This window comes from Struthio camelus, chromosome 7, assembly GCF_040807025.1.
Source record: "Struthio camelus isolate bStrCam1 chromosome 7, bStrCam1.hap1, whole genome shotgun sequence".
Classification (NCBI taxonomy): domain Eukaryota; kingdom Metazoa; phylum Chordata; class Aves; order Struthioniformes; family Struthionidae; genus Struthio; species Struthio camelus.
This window is the reverse complement of record NC_090948.1, coordinates 17,547,458-17,561,167: the sequence shown is the minus strand read 5'-3', so window position 1 is coordinate 17,561,167 and position 13,710 is coordinate 17,547,458. Positions and strand designations below refer to the sequence as shown.

Below are 13,710 nucleotides of genomic sequence, written 5' to 3'. Positions count from 1 at the left end.
AGAAAGATGACTCAAAGAATGTCAATAGCCTGTATTTTTACATGCATGTCTATGTGTGCAGTGTGTTAGGTCATCATAAATGTCAAGGTAAACAATCTATAAATGCACATGTACACATTTATACATATACACACAACCCACACATAAATTATGGTCAGGGAAAAGGTATAAAAAGTGCTTCTAAACTTTCCAGGCTGCAATATAAAAAACAGGTTGCAATATCAATAGTTTTTGTAATATCTGTCATTGAAGTAACCACTCAGAAATACTGTCATGATTTTTCATCAAGTGTAACCATTCTCCAATGTGGGTCATAATTTCACCTGCGTAAAACTTCCCATTGTCTCTTCAAGAATTATTGCATATCCAGGGGTTTTCTTTCGAATGCAAGAAGTAAGCCTTTTCATCTTTAGGGGAAATTTTTAACAGCAAGCAACTCAAGAGGCATTTGATAAGCTGAAAAGCAGCAAGCATATCAAATTTAGCCTCTAGATAATTGTTACCCAGGCAATTGTGACTGAGTAGAGAACACAGTGTAAACATCAGGATAAATGGCCATATTCCATTAAGGACCGGCCAACACCTAAGCACGTTCTCACTTGGGGAAAGCAGCTCTCTGGGTCCAGGCTTTTTGGCTCCAGTCCATTTCTGTATTCTGCCATGCGCCAGAGAGGTGCCCTTGGTGCCTACCAAAGTTCTGTATAAAGATTCAGGAAAGAGACTTGGTATGTATTTGTGATCTTCCAAAGACGACCATGTTGTTTGGTTTGTGTCAGCAGCCCACGACTGCAAAACTGTTTTTTTGCTATGAAGCAAAACCATTTTGATCTGCAATTATACGTTTTCTTGCATAATAAGCTAGAAAACTTATGCATTATTGAGAAAGCTAGAAGGAATGCAAAACTGAAAGCATGGCAGGAAAATACACTGGCCTTATTTTTAAAGGTATTCAACATAGCTCAGAAGCAAGCATAATATAACTCTTATTTTACAAAGTTGAGCACTAAATTATTAAAAAAGGACTTACTGGCCTTTGACAGATCATACAATAAGGGACAAACATGCCAAAAGGGAAGTAAATTTTAGATGACAGTTACTTAATAGAAGAAAAGTGAGCTAACAAGAAACTAATGCAACTTCCTCATTCTAGTGCAACTTCCCTTACTGTATCCACGTTCTAAACTTTTTGATAGATTAAAATATTTAGAAATACAAATAATAGACCCAATAAAATACATTTATTATGATGAATGATAATGGGAAAGAAAATCTGGCATAGTTGTCTATGTGGTAGGGATTTTTAACATGGAAGCAGTCAAAGATACAGAAAAGTCTTTTCATTACTGACACTGGTGAACTCCACCCACTGTGTTTACTCCTCTCCTTTTTTCCGTTGATGCTGGCTTTACTGTTCTTGTCTGAATCAATTTTGTTCATGTTGTCAGTGACATTGCAACTGTTAGAAACTGCTGCCAATACTCCTTTCCTCTCTTCCTCAGCCTCTTCATCCTCATCCTAATAGGAAACAAAACAGCAGAGCAGGCACTTCAGTAGATTTTTCATCGCCTATTTACGCTAAAACCGAGGCAAATAACGGGATTTTCCTATGAGTCTTTTTGTAGCTCAGTCCTTGATTCTAAGGGTGAACAAACATATTACAGGCTAGACAGCTCCTTTCAGCTTTCAAAGCCTCCATATACAGGAAAAACACATTGACTTGCACAACAGCTTCCTGCAAAAGCTTTCCTATGACTGAAAAGCAAAGCCGGATTTGTTCACAAATGGCCCACTGAGCTTTACTTAAGTAAATCCATGAAATGTGCAACAATAAGCTAGCTACCTGCTGCTCAGGAAACACTGGTACAGGTCCACATCTAGAAACTGGGCAAAGTGTAGCCCCAGCCTGAAGATGAAGAAGGTGGGGCAGATGCCAGGGCAGCTGCTCAAGCTGGCTGTGCCCCACATTGAGCACCCCAGAATTCAAGACACCTTCCTCTTGCAAAGTTGGCTGCTCTCTTCCCTATGCTTTCTAGTAGAATTTGACTTACTCAAAAAAAAAAACAAAGCAAAATGATGAAAAAAGAGGATCATAAAGTGAAACAAGCCCCACAACTAGTTCAGCGCTAAATAGCCCTTAGTACTTTGTTTCAAATCTGGAAACCCATGCTTTAAGTTCAAAGTTACGCTAAGGTTAAGCGCATGTTTATGTGCTTCACTGCATCAAGACAGTTCTTTGGAGAATGCTGTATAAGCCTTCTGGTGGGGTTTGTTTCTTTGATTAGAAATGGCTCAGAGCCATGAAGTTCATGTATGAAATCTGCACCCTTTGAAGTCACTGAAGCCCGTCTCTTACTGGCTCAGAGGACACAGGATTAGACATCAGCCGCAGTTTCACTTCTAAATACAAACTTTCTTGAAAGTTCTGGGGTATTTACTTTGGTCTGGGATATTGCAGAGACACCAGCAGATCAAGCCACAAAGTCTGGCTCCAACTTTGTATCTAAACTAAATCTAATTTTGGACAGTAGGAGGAGAGATTGTTTTTGTTCAGGCAGTTCTACATAGCGTTTGCTTTAAGCTTCTTGTGATGCTTTAATCACCTCCCCAATCAGTCAGTAGCATACAAGCAAGAAAAGAGTATAAATTTATTTGTGAAACACAGAATGCAAAACCCCCTTTCTCTGACCAATTAGATATAGAGTAAATAAGGACAAACTTTGCATTTTAGAAAAGTGAACGTGTGCTGCCACAGAAAAGCTCCTTTAGAAATCTCACACCTATTAAAGACATGTAAAGCCTATTACCCCACCTGACTGATCTGCATGCCAGGGCAGAACTGCTCTTCTGCCCAGGGTGCTTGTAAACGGCACAGCTCTCGGGCCTTTCTTCATCTAATATTAGTAATGCCCTTGAAAATTAAAGTGGAGCCTGGACAATGTCCTCAGACTGCTGTGCATCAGTGAAGCAGAACAGATGGAACTAGAAAAAAAACGTTTTTTATTGCTTTTCATTTGAATTTGCCAAAAAAAAAATCCTGTATATTTTATGTGAGAGAGAGAAATGTTGCTGAACACAATATGTCATCCCAAGAATACACTGACTACAAAAACTTGTTCATTCTCCGTCCAGCCTCCTGCAGGTATGTGAGACTTTTGAAAACCAGAGGCCAGGATAGAAACCAGCCTATAAAGCACTGAGGATCAATCTTGAAAATTCCAGTCGGAACCTTTAACAGTCCCTAGGGCAGTACAAAACTGAAATCTGGAGTTTTACTCGGAGCCTAACTCTGTTATAAATACTTATCTCTTCTACTTCAAAACGTTCACTCGGCTCAGTAAAGCACATGGGATGGCAGAGGGAGTCTTTGTCAGCAAAGCGCCTGGCACTTTAAACAAAGCACCAAAGCCACAGCCTCGTCAGTGCACTTGGCACTTCAAAAGTTAATGAAGAAACCTGTCAGAAGAATCCTGACTTTTTTCCCCCAGTGTTCTCATTTCTTAAGAAAAAGAGCAAAACAACATCTATACTTCAAAAAGGGCAGGATTTAGGACATTATTCACTGCAAGAGCCTATTTGTCTCTCAGGTAGGGCTGGCTAAAAGTTGTGCAGAATTAGTTTTCCTGCAGAGCATGAAAGGACATTGCCTACGTGCCGTTTTTCTTTTCACGCAACTGCATATGAACCATTCACAGGAGGCTGATGCTTTATTAGGCTGTTCTTAACTCCTTTCTAGTTCCCATGAGGCAGTTATAACTTCAGCAGAAAACATCGAACACAGTGCATATGTACTTGATTGTTTACTGTGGTGCAAGGGATTGCTCTCTAGCACAACAGGGACGTGCTTACAGCAAAAGTTCTGTATCACATTGCTTGAAAAGATGAAAGAGTAGAACCAGAGCAGAACTGTAACTGCTAGTTCGTAAAAACTACAGTCTTACAAATTGGGACCACCAAGGGACTTTCCGTACTGGCTGTGGAGAATTTAATGTGATGAAAGATTAAGCTGCTTTACATTTTAAAATTTGGGCTGCAAGAAAGTTCAGCTGTGGCTCTAATTTTAAATGTCCTACTATTTAGTTTTCTCTGGATGCCAGCTCTCCATGTGAAAACGGCAGCTGGCACTAAGAACGGATCTGTCTGGACACAAAATTAGTAGCATCCAGGAAAGGTATCATAGATCAGCTGAAAAGCACGATATATGGGCACGGGCTGCCGTGGCTCTTGTTTATATCAACTGAAGTGTTTGTTGACATCTAACAGCCCACAAAATTTAGGAAAGATGTCACCTCTGCTGACTATTATAGACATTCAAGATTAAAAACATCTCAGCCAAGAGTGTTGTAGTATCTGGCACACCTGGAGCTTCTTCGGTGTTCGTAAAGACTGTGTGATGCCTGCACAGAAAAGACAAGTACGCAGAACACTGCCCTGGTCTTTCTATGCAACCTTACTTTCAGTTTGCAAACTCTTCTTCTTCCTGGACAAAGGGAGGGAGCTTAGGTTTCACAGATGAAGTTCAAGGAGGATTTCTCTATTTTATAGAAGAGCACAATTCACGCCTTTATATGAAGAGAAGAAATTCAGGATTTTAGAGAGACAACCTCTCTGTTTAGGCAGTTTGTTGTGCAGCTGACGTGAACACTACCTTTTGTCTGAATTCCCTTGCAGCAGGTTCCTCTGCTTTTGTCGTTAGCTTTGAAGCTGTCTCTGTGGGTCGTGGTTCACATAATGCAAGGTATGATGAGCTGTTTCATCAATTTATATTACAAACTGGAGATCTCAAAGGCCTCAGAAGAACTTGATATGCCAGTGGCCAACTACTTTAAAGAGGAAACCAGGCCGCAGTACAACTAATTCTTCTACTAATTCTTATACAAGGCAGAGGGTTACGTTTTCAAAATGGTTTCAGTTTGCCCTCTACATTTATTTACATAATTCTGAGTGCAAATTTTGTATCACCTTTGCATATGAGAATAACAAACTGAGAAGGGAAATTTCTAATTACCCTATGTCCTTGAGAGAATACGCTAATGAGGGGAACGAATTTATGGAGAAGCTCCTCACATAGAAATTAGCTAAGTACCTGCTAAGTAGTGCCATAAGGTTTTAGCCAGTGTTTCTGGCCTTGTGATGTTTTGGTTTTTTACTGTGAGAAATACAAGTCAGGTGTGCTCTATATGGAGCCCTGCTCATTTAAAGCAGTGCTTAGCTCCTTAGATACAGTAGAAAAAGGACGCAACAGGCATTTTTCCTACTTTAAGGAATCTTTAGCTGATCTTGGACCAGCCGAATGCCCCCTTTGTTATATTGGTGCTTCTCGCTTCGCAAGAAGCGGGCTGGATTAGCTTGCTGATTTAAGAGAAAACTTTTTTTTTTCCTACAGTAGTTTTCAGTCCATCAGAACTGACTCATTGCTTGATTCCTAGGACTGATGCAAAGGAGGAGGCTGGAAACATGCCTGAAGTGACAGACCACCGCTTCAGTCACAAGTCCACCATCAAACTGCACCGTAAGTCTTTTTTCCTTCCTTATTTTAGGCTAGTTCCTCTACTCACTTCCATGCACATCTTTCAGGTCCATGAGCTTTCATGTCTGTTACTCTGTCCCTGTCCCCGTCTGCAAGGACAAGTATCTGTGCCTGATAACAATGGGGAATGCAAAACGCAGATAAGCTAAGGCAGGAGCGGTCATAAGGGCCCTTCACAGATCTGAAGATGCTTAATCATCCAAACTCTGAAACATTTCAATTTCTTACCCAACAACTCTACTAAGTTGTTTTTTTTCCCCACTCTATGAGCAAAATGACAACCATTCTCTTCATGATGGCATGCTCAGAGGGAGCAGTCATTGACGCTTCCTTGCCAAGAAAAATGACATTCAGATTTCCCACTCAAATCCACATTCAGATCCAATTTTTGCCCATTTTTAGACATTCTCCAGTTAGACATTGTATTTTGAAACCTACAGGGTGACTCAGCTTTGTGTCCCTCTTTAACCGTTCTTAGTATCCCTGGATCTGACGACAGCTCTGTTTGAAGAAATCTCCCATAATCTTGTGCCTTTACAGAGCTTATCTCACTTGCAAATCACCAAAATCCCAGACTATCCCATATCCCTAAGCTATGTAGGCATAAACACATTTTGGCCGATCCTTGTTGCTTGTAAGCTTCTCTACTTGACCTCAGTATCCTGTTTCTTGAACCAACTGAGGAGTTTATGTTAGGCATTTGTGATGCTCTGTTCTAGCTTAGTTCAAACTGTTAACAATCTTTCTTTTTCTGTCCATTCATCCTCACAGCATTCAACCTTCTTCCCGTATTTTTCATGTTAATCTCATTTTCCAGGCTTTTCGAAAAAAATTGTAACTTTTTTCTAATTGTCCAGAAATTTCATAAATCTGATTAAAATGTTCTTTTCTAACATGCATATTAGACTCAGATGTGTAATTAAAATCTATAAGACAATCAGCTTCCAATTTCCCTGTGTTTTCTTTCTCACTGCTTGCGAAAGCAAGGCTAAAAACTGCAGATGGAGGATGTGACAAAACTTTGTCATGAAACTGTCCTGAAATGCCTATGTTGATCTGAACCTTTTTTATTTAAAGTACGTTTCACAGTATCTGCAAGATAAAAAGGTAGTTCACATCGTGTGAGTTCTCAGCCCACAGTTCTGGCAAGCTCACGACAGCAGCAACAGTGCTGCTATAATAACGATGCAGAACAGAGAGTGAACCAGTCCGAGTTTCAGCTGCAGCTTTTGAGAGAGAAGCAAAAGGTGGAAGGCTACAGGGACCTACCTGATAGACCTAACACTGTACACTGTACACTGACTGATGCACCATGGCTGTGCAGAAGGTTTCATAAATGGAACATGATACAATCTTTTCTTCTTTTTTCGCTGCCTTGCAATAAAGCTCAAATCATGAATTTTTGAACTGTAAGCGTATGCCATTGTTGGGAAGAAGACAAGTGCTCATGACTTTTGTCATACAGCCAACATGTGGTTTAATAAATGGCCATGAAGTCCATGCTTCAGTTTGCCCTGTTTGAGCTTTTCCAAAAAGTTCAAGGTATACGATTTTTTTCCCCCTCAAGGTTATTGTGTTTTCACTCTCCTGATTCTAAAATACAAAATTCGTTAAATATATTTACCATTAGCATTAGGTAAGAGGATTCATTCTCTTTAGCAGGAGATAGTGAAGTCTGTTTTGCAGGACAATGACAAAAGAATTTAAATACCTTTTTAAGTTCCTTCAAAAGGGGTCGATGCAGAGTGCAGAAATGAGCCACAGCATATTCTAACAATGCTCCAAAGATGAAACTAAAACAGATACCGAGGTACACATCGATTGCCTTAATAAAGCAATTAGCATTAGGGAGTGAAGTTCTGGCTCCCATCATAAGTGTTGTCATAGTAAGGACCGTGGTGACACCTGTGGAACATAAAAAAAATAAGCTCTGGTAAAACAGGGATTGTAATGAGGCCCCCAACTACATCTCAAAAGCTGCAAGACAGGCTTTCCTGAGCTTCGTGAACTGCCATTATGCCATAGTATTTAATGCATCATGTTTTGGAATTAAGACTTTTAAATGCATTAGTAATTCTGAAGATATATGCTTGAAAATGCTCAAAAAAAACCTTTGTAAAGCTGAGAATACTGAAAATTAACATGACAGAGATTTGGATGCCACGTGATGTGTATTTATTATTATTGCATTACTATTACAATATTATGCAAAACCTTCCTTTAAAAGTTTCAGACTACACTAAAAAGAGTAAAAAGATAACAAATTTTTGTAATCAAACAGTAACTACCTTCCCCTACATAAGAAGCATGCTCTTTGTAAGAACTTGTAGTACTGCTCATAACTACAGAAAGAAGTTATAGCTGAGACGTCTGACAACGAAAGTAGGGAACGCGGCTATTGGTTTGCTCATTACAATTGCCCACTGGCCTCATCTGATGCAAAATTTTTCTTTCTTAGCTATTCTAACAGAAGTTTTTTTCCTACTCCACCTGCTGCCTAATCAGAACTGATTTGTATTCATTCCCCTTCGGAATCCCCTTTATTTAAAATTAATTACATTTAATCTCTTATAATTCTCCTATTATTCATACGTTAATTAGCAGGTATTATTCACCCTCACAAATGTCTCATAATTCTGTCTGTGCATGACATGCGCTTGAATATTTTGAAATGATTTCCGGAATGGCTTCCTGCAGCCTGCCCTGCCTTCTCCAAGTCTCCTATTGCTCCAGAGGACATTTTTGTTGTTTTAAGGCAAGGCGCCAAGGGGAATCTGCATGACATATCGCAGAGAGCAAACCAGAAAAGTAATTCCATAAAACACAGAAGCGTCTGCCTCTTTCGGAAATGGATACTCTATATGTGCAATAAAGAACACATCCCAATGTTTCAATGATGGTTTGGTTTTGTTTTATTGGCTTCTCACCTATGCAGATTCTGGCTGGAACTGACGACTGGCTTATCCAAAATGATACCCAAGAGAGCACAACCAGTAGGATTGATGGTACGTATGTCTCTAGTATAAAATACAAGATGTTTCTCTTGAGTTCAAAATGAAACACTAGTTTTGGATAACGTCCTGTGGAAGAAGCAGGAAACAGAGAGGACTGATAATAAAGTGACATTTCATAGTGCATTTTAGAAAAAAAGAACCCTTAAATTATCAACCAACGTTATTTTTATTGGTTGCCAGAAACATGTTAATTTTCCATTGTACGTTACTATGCAGTTAAAACTTAACAAATAAGCTTGAAGATAAAGGCATAGTGCTGAAAAATTCCAATATGAAGACTCTATATTGAATTAAATGAAAAAATCAAATATGTAACACCCAGCCTCTTCATATACAGAGCTTCATTAAAGATGTCTTGACCTGGGAGTTCAGCAGGGATTAGTAAAGAAATAAATCCACCAGTGCATGGAAAGGATATTTCATCATGTAACATTACCAAGGAGAAGAATTTGAACTTGCATGTGTATTTAGCCATAGCTGTTCATAAGAACTACCACAACGAACTTACTATATAAACTAACATAACGACTATTATAATTTTACGAAGTTAACATGGATCCATATCTTTACCTCCTGCCACACACATCTGGTTTATTTTGTTTTTCTTTTCATTTACTACTTACTATTACTCAAGTAATGAATGAAAGATACTTTCTCTGACACTGCTGACCTAACCCTCATATCGCACTTGAAAATAAGCAGTGCCTTTGCATCTTCACTGTCCATTTTTTCTTTACGTTAGTGCATTGCAGTGTTGGTGTTATTCTGAGCAGCATCACTGTTGTGGCTCAAATGGTTTCCTTCTAGAAGCTGAAAGTTTGGGCCCACATCATAAAAAACAGATTTGGGTTTCATAAGGATTAGCACATGGATAAGCAAAGCCTGAATTTGCCATCCAGCTCACTAACCGAGCAAAATTTGGCTACGTTTGGGCAACTGCAGTGTAGGACATGAAACTGTTATCTGTTCAACGGATCAAAGTAAAGCAAAAGTTTGCTTTTTTATTAAGTTATTTTGCAGAGCAGACTTTTTATTCAGAAGTTCAAAGTTCAAAATTTAGTGGTAAAGCTTTTAACAAAATTGTTTGATTAGTACGTGTACCAGACTGTCAGTGAAAGGGTAACGATTGCATATACTGTGGTCAGATGGCTTTCATCTACTTTAATGCAACAACTGATGATCTTCAGGACATATGTTTGCTTCTAATGCTGCACGTTGTGAGTCAGGACTGAACTATGGAACTGTGAATGCACTTTAGCAACAACAGTATGGGCCTGAGCAGGCAATTTGTGCATCCCTCAGGTACACTTTGAGAGATGAAGCCAAACAAGAGTACCCTTAAAAGCTTGAAGTGCAACTAATGGATGTCAAGAAACACCTTAATGCTCCCAGGCTAGAAAATGGATAGTTAAATTTCAGGTTTTAAAAATATTGTTTAAATTGCATCCAGAAAACAATAAGATTTCACAGAATTCTTAAAACCAGAATGGATCACTAGATTATCTAGTCTGACCCTAATCATAGGCCACTGCACTTCCCCAATCACACAGTCCTTTGAATTCAATCAGTTTGGTTGGATTATAGTTCATCTTTCACAAAGACATCTGGACTTAAACTGGAGATATCAAGATATGCAGCATCCATCATTTCTCTCAGTAATCTGTCAGAATGATTAAAATCAATTCTGCCTTTTAAAAATGTATGCCTAATTTATCATCTTAATCTGACTTCAACTTTCTGCCACGTCAACCGTGACTTTTCACTGCTAGATTAAATAGTCCTTTGGTAGTCAATTCTTTCTCTTTCTGAACATACAAATACATTGCACTCAGGGTTCTTCTTCATAAGTTCAACATAAGGAGTTTTGCAAGTTTCCAACTGCTAGGATAAAGGATCCAAAGATGGACAGTACACTTTAACTCTCTCCATGAGGTAGATGGTTCAAAGATGATTTATACCGCTGCAATCATTTTTGCATGAGAAGAGAAATATTAAATTGGTGCAACTCTATCAGTACTGTGATTTTCACCAGTATAGTTATATCATCAGAAGTCATTTTGCCCACCAAATTGGTTTCAAGCGTAGAGCAGACCAAAGAAAGGCACTCAAAAGTTAGGAAGTGCAAAACTTATAGTTGACCGTGCAACATTAATTCTGCCTCTGTCTGCATCCATCCTTGCACTAAATCAAGCACTAGTACTAGGGAAAAATACTGTGAGTTCGTGCAATAGAAAGACTATAACATAAAGCATGTTCACGGAAAGAGAATTGAGGCTGGACAAGCAATTGGAAATTTGCTGCTTCCTAATGTTCAAGAGCAAGCACTTGAAGCTTAAATAAAAACTATTAAGGATTTTAATTTTGATTGCAATCTTCTGATCTGCTATTTAATTAAAAATCCAAACAGAGATTATTTTAAGCAGAACTACAAGATTCCCTGTACAGAGTTTATTCTCTGAACTGTTGGTACGGCAGCACGGTTGCAGCTGGAACACCAAGACCAACAGCACAGCCTCTCTGCGTAAGAGACTGATGTCAATTCAGAGCTTGCATGAGAGTGGAGAGGGTGCAAACCCTGAGCAGGAGACTGCAGAGGGTCTAGGGCACTCTAAATTTCCCCCCCAAGTCACTTGCCTTTCATGCTGACCCTAGGGAAGGATGTGGTGCCACGCATCCAGGCAAGGAGGTGAAAAGATTGGACTATGCTCCCTGCTGAGTACTACAGGCACCTGGAGGTTCCTTTGGTTCACCCTCAGAGCTTGTCTACAGGAAGGAAAATCCTGAAACAGCTAATACAGAGTAGTCATACAGCAATATCCTCTTTTCATAAACTCTGCAACTATGTTTCAGTACATCTTAGTATAAAAGTCAATGTGCACCTGGGGAAGTTAGTTCAAAATACTAAACTTGAAAGTCACACTTTGCCATTCTGCTGTAATTTCCAGGTGTAGACAAGCCTTTTGAACGTTCCCGTCTTCCTTGCTGTTATTTTTCTTGATGCCATACATCTCTGAAGCAGTGCGAACAACAAAGAAAAAGAGATGCAGCAGCCTATAACTGAGTAGTTTTTCAGCGAACAAAGAAAAGACATTTCTCTAACCTTAAGGCTTTCTGCTTGCCAAGTTCCAAAGATGCATCATGGACATGATAATAACGGTGTCTATGTTTCTCTAAAGAGCTCTGAGCTTTTAGAAAGGAAATTTTGAGGCAACCTATATATAGAATTCATTTGAGCTCCTGTAATAAAGTGAAGGAAGAAGGAGGCAAGAAAAAGTGTGCAACGGATACTTAGTATGTTAAAGAGATGAGCAATGGAACAAAATAAAGTTAGGGAACTATTACAGTCCTTTTCTCATCTATGCTTAGCATGTACCAAAGCTCTTGTATTTAAAAAGTGACAGATTCCCTACTACTATTATGCTAGATGCATATGAGAGGATGTACAATCACCTCATCTCATTACCTTTGACTTGCAGATCCAAGACTGTGATGCCATTAGTCAGGATGATCAGATCAAAAGTGAAACGTAGGATCATGTAATCCTCGGCCTGCCTTAACTTGAGATAACTCAAGTACAGTTCATGTTAACTCTGGAAAACTGTCAGGCTTGCCCCTCGCTTTATTTTCACTCACAGCAAAATCTTCGCACTAAAGTGAAAAAACACTTTTAAAGCGTCACAGTGACATTAAAATTTCTGGCCCATGATGGATGCCACCTCAGTGTGTGACTGCTCTAATTTAAATTTAGTAGTGATGCAAATAATCTCTGTTCAGATAGCTAATGCAGCTAAGGCACAGTTTTAGGGCTTATAAAACAATCAAATTACTGCATTTAACAGGTTATCAAGTAGGAACCGAACCCAAATGAATATGTACTCTTAACCTGTCCAAGGTGAGGTAATTCTCTTTGGATTACTCCACAGCGTAAGAACATTCAGCCAAGTCACTTTGCCTTTACAGACTTTATATACTAGAGTACAGAAGTACAAAACTAGACAGTGGCTTTATCTTGTAGATGAAGTACAAATCCAAATAGCAGATTATCATCTCTACACCTACTTTAACTCTCTCTACTGCTTTAAAAACAACTACCCTAGAAAGCGGAAGGAGGTGAAGGAAATCAAACTTCAGCCGGTCCATCTAACTACTTTCATTTTAGTGGCATGAAAATTATACCAGCACAGACTTCCTCTCCCAGTAGCTAAGCAGGTCTAGGTTCTACGAGAGTGCAAGAAAAGCTAGTTTATACCTCTTTATAGCTTGCCTTTGAAATTCAGCTTTTGGCTTTGGCTTCTAAAATGACATTCTAATTTACGACACTGCCCATCTGACACTTCATAGAGTCATTTTGATAAAATCATCATTATCATGATAATAGCTATCATGATAGCTACTGAGAACAGACACAAAACTAAACACACAGGCTTCCTTATCATCTCCTGTAATGCATTTTTTGGTTATGCCAAAACCACTTTTTTGCAGTGTCTGCTCCTGGCTGATTGGGGAATGCTGCACCTCTGCTCATTCTTGCTCTCCTCTGCCCAAGCTGATGGTCACAGCAGAGGCGTCTGGAGGGAGGAGTGATAATCTATAAGCAGTGTTAGCCATCTGCATTTCCTTTCTAATTTCTACTCCTGCTATGGGACAGGAGCATCTCTCCCACACCTATTTTCTGTGGACTTTTAGATGAACTCTAATAAGAAAATTCTACACTTTCCTGTTTATGTAAGAAGTGCTTTGGTATCCTGCACAGAGGTGTGCAGTCAGGCACAACGAGTACATTCTTCTCTATCATGAAATATGTACGCTAACCCCTCAGGTGCCTGCTAAAACGTGTGATGCACATCTCACACAAAGGCCTCAGTGTAACTCTACCAATGCAATATTTTCTTCTCTGTTTGTACCTTTAAAGGGCACAGTAAAGATTTAAACAGAATTTTACTCTCCTATATGCTGAAAATGTTGTTTTCACTATGCAGATTTTTTACTGCTTGTTTAGGATGGACATCTGTGTTAGGAATGACCAGTGTCCCTCACTTTCATCCCACAAACAAGTGGTGGAACTGTAATGAAACTTCTCGGATTGATGTAGGATGTATAGGGTGCAAATACATGGATAATAAGTTATTACAGATCCTTCTTCGTCCTTCCCTCAAAAACAGTCATCGT

General features: G+C 39.2%; 1 protein-coding gene across 9 annotated transcripts in view; it reads right to left on the bottom strand.

The window, feature by feature from the left end:
• LOC104145964 (gamma-aminobutyric acid receptor subunit pi) overlaps positions 1-13,710 on the bottom strand; it is a 72,318-nt gene that overhangs the window by 24,124 nt on the left and 34,484 nt on the right. For 4 of the 9 annotated variants that reach the window (XM_068949966.1, XM_068949967.1, XM_068949968.1 and 1 more), the window contains 3 exons: positions 8,455-8,607; positions 7,239-7,432; positions 1,128-1,515 (listed from right to left, as the gene is read on the bottom strand). In XM_068949966.1, the coding sequence (XP_068806067.1) occupies positions 1,204-1,515; positions 7,239-7,432; positions 8,455-8,607 (659 nt within the window). In that variant the 3' untranslated portion in view covers positions 1,128-1,203. Of the gene's footprint in view, positions 1-8; positions 1,516-7,238; positions 7,433-8,454; positions 8,608-13,710 lie in introns of those variants that run through there. The other 5 variants (XM_068949973.1, XM_068949972.1, XM_068949971.1 and 2 more) reach the window with 4 other exon arrangements.